The sequence below is a fragment of the Pteropus vampyrus genome, unplaced genomic scaffold (genome assembly GCF_000151845.1).
Source record: "Pteropus vampyrus isolate Shadow unplaced genomic scaffold, Pvam_2.0 Scaffold12, whole genome shotgun sequence".
Taxonomy (NCBI): domain Eukaryota; kingdom Metazoa; phylum Chordata; class Mammalia; order Chiroptera; family Pteropodidae; genus Pteropus; species Pteropus vampyrus.
In genome coordinates, this window is record NW_011888793.1 from 9,184,269 (window position 1) to 9,193,446 (window position 9,178).

A 9,178-nucleotide genomic window follows, 5' to 3' on the forward strand; every position below is an offset into this window, starting at 1 on the left:
CCTAATATTTCATATATTAGAGGATTCTGCATCAAAAGGAGGATTAAATGAGTCTGAAACACAAAATGGAATTTGGAAAAATGGCACCTGAAATCAAGATGGTTGTGTAGAATGAAAAGCCTGATAATTAACCTATTATATGTGTTCTTCTTCATCTTGGGATGAAGGAAGAACTATAAAGCAAAAATGTTCATTTATAGCAGCACTAAAGTGTTATCAAAACTGACTTGGCTTGTATAACTCTCTCTAACTAGCTGAAGCTAATAAAGTATCATGAACTTTGAGTGAGGATGGCAGACCCATACTGGATCTCATTTAAGACAAATGAACAATGGGATATGCATTAACCAACAGTGTACAACCCTATAGACTCACTTTATCCTATCCTAAGGGCTAGTTTTCAATGCTTAATTAGCATAATCAATGAATACTGCCCTTTTCTGAAACTTCTCCCTTTTAGTGAACTATTCAGTGAATTTACTCACTAGATGTATTCCTTTGTCATGCAAGTTAGTAAATATAGCTTCATAATTTTTTTAAATTATAAAAATAATGTCAGTTGTCAATTGAAAGTATAAACATTTCTCTCTTGGAATTGAATGATTTCTTATGAAAATCCTGATATTTCTGGGTCCAGCCAGGGTTCTTCTATCCCATATGTTACATGACTTCTGACTTTGGACTTTTCATCCACCTTTTTTATTTTTGAGTTATAGGAAAAGTATTCACATATATATGCTTGAGGAGAGTCAGGGAGTGGGGAGTTGAGAAAGGGCAAAAGTTGAAAGAATATACAATCTGAGGACTCTTAAGCATACATATTTTTAAAAATATAAAACCAAAGTAATTATTTTATTTTATGTTTTGTCTCTTGGTAGCAACATTTTATTTCCATCCAAGTAATAAGCTTCCTATTTTGAGTCTCTCTCATTTTATATAAAAAATAAAAGGGCCAATTATTTTCTGTTTGTTTTTATATTCATATTGACATTAAATTTATAAATTAGAGGAAAAAGTATTGCATATTATAGATAGTATCCAGTGTTTCAAGTCCTAATTCATTTTTAAAAGATATCTTTTTATAAATGGTAATGAAAATAAATATGCAACTAAAAGCAGAATACAGATACTTTTTGGGAAAAAATATTAAAGTTATTTGGGAAAGAGAAAGTTTAAAGCTGCAAATCATTGTAATATGCACATAATTGCCAAACTTTATATTGTAAAATATAATTAAACATGTTCTAGCCATTTGGGTTTTGAAATGCTAGGTGTAATGCTAAGTGAAAGATGTGAAAAATCTATATTATCCTTCTGGCATTTTTATTCAGCCATATAATAGCTTTCTTACTAGGTGTGTAAGAAAGAGAGCTACTGATATTTTTGCCTTGATCTATAGGAAAATGAACATTCTATAAAGGGTAAACCTATTAATTAGAGACCTGCACAACTTTCTTTTTTGCTAGTATAATCATTAAATTGATTTTTCCAGTCCATCATGTAATTGTTCCAGCGATGGAATCCTGTTTTCCATTCTTGTTCTGCTTCATCAATATTTCCTGTAAAACATGGAATAAATTGAATTAATGTAAATTTTAATCTCTGTTTATGTTTAAAAATAATTTTTATTACAGATGCCATTTTATCCAAGTATGCTGCACAGGAACTCTCTATTCTTCATTATTTGTGAGCTTTTCTCTTTATCTGAAAAGCTTTTAATAAAATTTGTATACAGTATGTGAAAATGCAACTAATACATATGCATAAAATATATATAAAATATAAAATGTATAAAACAAAATTCAAAGATAAGTGTATATATTTTTTGTGAAATTATATTACATTACATATATTTGTTTTTGTTTCTAAGAAGATATATAGATACTATTCTATTTTCTTGACTCCTTACTCATTACAAACTTCTCATTTAATGAATCTTATTTACATATATCATTATATAGCAGAGTATTATTTCTAATGAAAATGTTCATATCTCAATATTTTGTTTAGCGATAACTTGACAATTGGCATTCTATATAGATCTTATACTCATCCTATTAAAATTTATCTTAATTCCAAACAATGCATAGTCATCGAAAACAGTTTATTGAAACTACTATAGGAAAGCAGTTTATTAATTGCTTTGCAAATTACAAAGACAACTAATACAATCTCTGCTTTTTAGTAGTTTGTAAAGTGTATATGTGTGTCAAGGGAGAAAGGTGTTTATACCAGAAATAATGAGGCAATAAACCAAAAATGGTTTATCTACTACAAGAACCTTGAAATTTTGACTCATTTGAAAATGTATTACATTAACGAATAAAGTTTGTGAATAGAAACTCAAATTACAAAATTGCAAGATAATATATTTATGTTTCTAATATAAATAGATATGATAAGTTTGGAAGAAGATTTAAATTAGTTAAATTTATAAGTAATTTGTACCTTGGTAGTTCTTTTACTCTTTAAACTTTTAAGATTATGAGCTATCATCATTGAATTAAAAACAAAATTTTAATTTATTTCTATTGTCCTAAAAATAAGGACTTATAATTTTTTAAATATATACTTTTAGGAATTTTGAAATTAATGATAACTTTGTAAGATAGTGATTTAGAAAAGACAGTTCATACGATCACATATGATATAAATAGAAGAAAAAGCTTCTTCCTTTCATTCAATGGAGCACATTCAGTGATTTATTTTTAGTTTATATAAAAATCAAAATATTGAAAATATTTGTATAGCTATTAAAATATTCTCTGTAATTTAAAATTAGTTTAGGTTTGAAATATTTGTAATGCCTGGATATTAGATAAACATTTGAGAATTTATACAAAATGTCCTGTTTTTATGTAAAAATGGCTTTTAAATGGTTAATGACTATAGTTTCCTTGTGAGTGATAGAACTTTTCTAAAGAGTCAAAAAACATTATTAGCTGTGGAAGAAAGATATTAAATATCATACCAAATGATCACTCTTATTTTGTTTTTTAATGATAATTAAAACTGTTTAAAATGTTACATGAAATAAGAACTCTAAAGTTCAGAAAGAACAAAATTTTGATATAACCAATAAATGCTTGGTAATTTAGCATTTACACCATGAATTTTAATACTTAGAGAATATGTCCTAGATCTAATTTTCTTTTCTTGTTGATGGAATAATTACAAATCCATTAATTTATACATATGCAATTGTTTTCTTATGTGTCATAATCAAACATCTATATGATTTAGTGTGCAAATATGCTATAAATCTGCCTACATTTTTCATTTAGAAGTACTGATTGAGACAATAAAATATAAAACATTTAATTATTTTCTAACAGAATCCAGAGGAACTGAATACATCATAATAAAACAATAATAAAAAGTTTGATTCCAATGACATAAATAAAATCCAAAATTAAAAGTTTTCTCTTCCCCATCCTTCTCCTTTTTCTCCAAAACTGGAATGTTATTTAAGTGTCTATAGATTTACCATCTGCAAGATGTAGAAGTATTTGTTTTTCAGTTAACAAAGTACTGCAGTGTGAGATAAAGAAAAGAACATCAGGTATAGGTTTTAAGTGACATGGATTGAAATTCCAATTTGACCACTACCTATATTAGTGACAGAAAAATATTCATAATTTTTCGAATTAACTTTTCAAATTAGTTTTCCAACTATAAGTGGGGTTGATAGTCCCTATTTTGCAGTGTTCTTGTAAAGGATAGATGAAATGGTATGTATATTATGAAATCAAGTTCTGTGTACCTATTGGGAGCTCCACTAATGAATTTACTGCCCTTGTCACAACAAATTTATTCCTAACTTTGCTCTGTATTGAATCTATGTAAGGCTAGATCAAAACCAGTAGTTCACAAACATATCGACATTATTTTTCAGGACTTTTGTAATCTTTGTTTTATCCACATTGCAGTCTCATTTGAAAAAAGAAAAAAAGGTCAGTCTTTATTCTCTACAGAAAGAGTTATAATAATAAAGTTATATTTTACTTTGTCAATTAAAAAAGAGTGAGCTATATTTCACTGGAGCTGAGTCCATTTCAAGTCTGAGAAGATAGGAAAGAACACGGGAAGATGAGTTAACTCAAAATTGTTAATGGAAGTCAAGTTGAAAGAAGAGATTAAATTGATTTTGAATTCTGCTGAATATTATAATAAAACCCCCACCATATTTCATGTATTTTAAGAGTTCACTGAAAATCTCTTGTGTCCCTGTTATTACTTGTTTATTTCTATGTTTGTCGACCAACTAAAATTACCAAGGAATGCATAATTTTTATGCGATAGATCATATTTACTAGTTGTAGTGTTACAATTTTGAGTGTGGATTTGTTAGTAGATGGAACTGCTATAAACTCAGGATAGGCTTTGTGAAGATTTCATGTACTTTTAAAGTGAAACAAAAAGATAATTTAATTTAATTATTAAGTTACCCAAAGCCTTTTGTTTTGTTTTGTTTCGCTTTAATGAGATAGAAAATTCAAAAATATGAAAATAGCAAAACAGTTTGATTTTTTTTTTTTTCCAAACAGGCTTTCTGCTCTCATTTTTGGTTTCCCGGCTTGCTAACTGATTAGCAAATAGCAGTGAATAATTTTTCAAAGTGACCAATCCAAGTGGTATCCCAGCTCTTAAATTTATATTTGATCCTTTTTAGTTTTGGCAAGTAACAATGTTTCATGATTCATTCAAAGGCCAAAGGAGAAAGTACTATATCTAATATTTGTTTTTATTGAGAAGATGTGAAGGTCAGAGATGTTTTTTCCTTTAAATAAATTTACTCTTCCACTTTTAGTGAAAAATATTGATATCTTATTGACATTGAAAGAGTCATTTCTCTGTTTAATTTTTTTCTTTTACAAATGATTCTGAGATAGTGTACCGTACATTTTTAGTGAAAACTCTAAATTTGATAACATTCGAAACAAATATTGTACGTTTTATTTCTTGCAGGTGCGTACAATCACAGCATAGGCACGTACTAAAGTAGAGTTGAAAGTTAAGTGCTAGAATTTATGTGTTTAAACTAGTCTTAACAACCATTTTATATGAGAATATTTATTGCTCAAATGTAAACTACTACTCAAGTGGTACTTATAAAGCTTATTGGACTTCTATCTTGAGTGAAATCAGTATTATATGTCTCCTTTGAAGAAATACACCCTTTAGTTATTCTTTGCAATTTTCTTTTACTTGTAGAGCTGCATTTTTAAAAAATAATATTTTCATAAAAACTTCTGCCCAGGTCATCTGAATAACCTCAATTTTCAAAACATTAAAAATCAGAATGTTTGAAGTTTTGCAATTTCAAAAATATAAGGCATGGCAAGAAAATGTGCTCTTAACCTTTTTAAACTCCGCTATTATTTATTATTTATAGAACCTAAAAATATGTGATTTTAAATTGGCTTTGTTAAATGTAATTTTTTATTATTAATAAATATATCATTGTAAAATCATATACATTTACTCTAAAATTTATAAAATATCTTTACTGTAACTTTTTAGAGGATTTATCTGAAAAGAATAGTGCTAAAATATTAAATTATGTTTTCAAGGCACATGAAACTATCCCAGAGCATGGTACTAATCCACGGCAGATCTGATATTTCTATCCAGGGTTGCTCAAACTAGAAAGTTGTTCAGCACTGGAGAAGATGGAACAGTAGCCAGCCTAAAATTTTGGAGTTTGTTTATTATACCTGCTTTATGGCAGTTGAGTATCTATAAATAGAGATTTTGAAGTGTATCTTCAAAAATTATTGATATTCAAATTTTATTTTACCAACAAATAAATTAGAATAGACCATATGTACCTGAACCAGAACAACTTCGTGTGGCTTCTAGTAAATTAGTCATTTACAATCCCCTCAACTCTTATTTTTTATTTTTCCTCAAATTATGACCCTCTCATTTTAAAATGTTTTAAATAACAATTAAGAATGTATAATCTGCGGAATGTTAAATGGAATCTCTTCTGGTCTCTTGGCAGTTTAAACGAGTTACCTCATCATTATTCACACCCGGAGGACACAAGGGCAGTACTGTAGCTCTGCCAAGGAATGCAGAAGCCCATCTCTGGATATATATTATGTCACAGAACATTTGGTAATACACAAAGCACTGGTATATTAGAAAAATTTCCCAAACAGATGGAGTACATAATTATAATTTTGGTGAGTAATGTCTGATAAAAAGGCATATTAAACAATCAAAGACAGCTCTGGATGTTCATATTTGCCTGAAACTAATCTCTTCTCTCTCTAAATAAGAAACTGAAAACATCTACTATATTTTGATCCTAATATATAGTCTGAAAATTACGGTGTTACAGTGAAAAAAATGGTAGAGTGTAAAGGAACTGGACTATATGTCTGATAGTTGAAAGTCAATTACATTTATTTGAAAAATTAAGGTAGAGAATAGACCAGAAGAGCCACATGGGTTATAAACAGCTGGACATTTTAAAACCAGACATCGAATTGGATATGTATGTAATTTTTCTCAGAAAAGATATGATCACTCAAGTTGATTGTTCAAGTTGATTTTAATAATTTCTTACTAATGAATTTTGAAATAATATAACTTGAATCAATTTTCTTAGTATTTCTTTATATGTCTAGGTAATCACTTCCTGAAGATTTAGTTAACTAAATTACTATTTGTTTATTGTGTTATGTAATACATGTACATATTCTTAGATTAATACCTTCAAGTTTGGAATATTTAGAAATATTTGGATTGTGTTTTTAAACATGTAAATTTTAGTTTTTTTCCCCTTTAGAAATCAAGGATTATATTTATCAATAAATTCTTTTTATCTCTTTTTGAGTATAAATTATATTTATGATAATATTTTATTTGTTCTATTTTTATTGTATAAATTATTGATTTTATATATTTATTTAGTCATTATTCATTAGGTAATTCCATAGATATTGTCTGAATAGCAAGTAGTATCCTATTTTAGTTACACTAATAAGTTTTATACTCTTCTAAGGGAAAATTTCTATTTTGATTTTCTTTATTTAACTACTAAAGTGCTGCTTATATAGTAAGCCCTCAGAACATATCGAAACTTGATGTAAGAACGTTCTTAATATAATGTACCCAATGGAATCAAGTAATTGTAAAGTCATAGATTAATATCGCAACCTTGCCTTGTATGGTCTACCTTTCCCCCTTTTACATAATCCGCAACCAATTATTTAACCAAATACTAAAAGAACACACCTGTCATTTCCAAGACTTTAGGAAAAAATAGTGTCCAGAATCGGCATTGTTGAGCCCGTAGCTTAGTGTATATTTTTGGTGACTCTGTATTCAAGGTTAAATATTTTTGTTCAGTGCTTTTAAAGACAGGCCATCTTGTACTACTATTCTGGGTCCCATTTGGATTTCTAAAAAATTAAAGAAAGACATAATTCTACTGAAATCATTGTTAGATAAAAAAAAATAATATTATTCTCAACAACCAAAAAGAGCTTTTTAAAAAGTCAGAAAAAAATTGTAAATTTGTTTTGATGATGTCAAATGTAAATGAGTTGAAAGTTTTTAGTACCTTGAAGCAATATGTGAGTTAAAATTATAGAAAGTAAAATTCAAAGAACTTTTTAACATGCATTTCTGCTTAATATACAGGGAGAAAAAATTTTTCTATTTTTATAGTGCTAATGTTTTCTTTTTAAACATGCTCAAAAGAGCAGTGTTAACTTCTGTTTCCCTTATGCCAGCCCCAGTCTTTTCACAATGAACATTAATACCATCTACTCAATGTCTCTTGCATCTATTTTATTCCATTTGTTCTTATTCTTAGTGCCTTATTCTTATACACTTCCTTATTATGTAATAACCTTGTTACTTTAGGAAGCTGCCCTCAGTCTCACTTTTAAGTTAATCTTACATTCTTATAGATCAGTTCATTGCTTAAAATCCTTTCAATAATTTCCCAGTAGGTTCAGATAAAGGTTAATAAACATGATGCCACCCATACTTCCAAGCTTATTTTCAGATAGTCTCTTCATGAGCCAACAGAAATTAGAGATAGTTCCTTACTCATTTCCTCCTTTACTTCATTTCTTTGACTTTGCCCCAGCAATTATCTCTGCTTGAAATTTCTTTATTCCTTAACATCATGTGGCTAAGTCAATTTAGAGCCTTCATACTCTCTCTTTATGCTGATTTTTCTTATATCTTTCATTGTAATTTTTCAATCAATAACATATGACTATATTTTTAGAAATGTATAGTTTTGGGTTCATTTACACCATCATAGCACTCAATAATATATTATTACCTAGGTCATAAAAACAGAAACTTGAAGAGTGAACATTTTGAAAGTGGCTGTAAGTAGTCACTAAAGATTCTATAGATTTTACTTTAATATATTTTTAAGCTATAATTATGAGTCAGATATTGCTCTAGACTCTAGAAATACAAATAAATATGGAAACATAGCTTCCTCAGGAAATTTACAAATAAGAATATCCATGAAAACAAAAAAACAACAATATATGGCAGCCTAAAACAAGCATAAACAAAGAAACACAAACCATCAGAAGAGGGAGCAATCATTACATGTCTGAAAGGAAATTACCTGAAGAAATGAGATTCTAGCTGAATTAAGAAGAGGAAACAAGGAAATGAACCAGAAAGAAAAGTTGGGAAAGCTAAAGAGAAGAAATACAATTAACATAGACACAAATAATAAGTGTTCATCTTAGACTAAAACAATGAAAAATGAGTTTTGTTGGATTCTAGGATAGAGGAGATCCTATAAGTGTTATAGCTTTAGGATATTAATGTTATCACATTAAGATCTGACAGCCAGAAAAAAATGATTTAGATTTTAACTTGTAGGCATTTACTATTCTTGAGGAATTTTTGACTAAATTGGCTTACTATGAATATAATATTTTAGAATTATTGACCTGGGGGTGGTATCTAGAATAATCAAGAAACCTATAAAATCATAACAGGTATTTTTATCATAAACAGAAGACTAAAGTGATAAAGATTAGTAAATCATGCCTTTCTCTAAGATCCATTCTACCTCAAGCAAAATCATATAAGAAAAATTCTAGTTGAACTTTCCTAAAAGCTCAGCACACAGAATTCTCCATCATTCAATGTGGCTTCTAGTAAATTAGTCATTTACAATCCC

At 28.3% G+C, this 9,178-nt stretch overlaps 1 protein-coding gene across 1 annotated transcript in view; it reads right to left on the reverse strand.

The window, feature by feature from the left end:
* Positions 1-955: 955 nt before the first annotated feature.
* Positions 956-9,178, reverse strand: part of BCHE (butyrylcholinesterase) — a 48,472-nt gene continuing 40,249 nt past the window's right edge. The window contains exons 3-4 of the mRNA XM_011379955.2: positions 7,249-7,415; positions 956-1,559 (exon numbers count right to left, since the gene is read on the reverse strand). Coding sequence (XP_011378257.1) covers positions 1,435-1,559; positions 7,249-7,415 — 292 coding nt within the window. The 3' untranslated portion in view covers positions 956-1,434. The remainder of the gene's footprint in view (positions 1,560-7,248; positions 7,416-9,178) is intronic.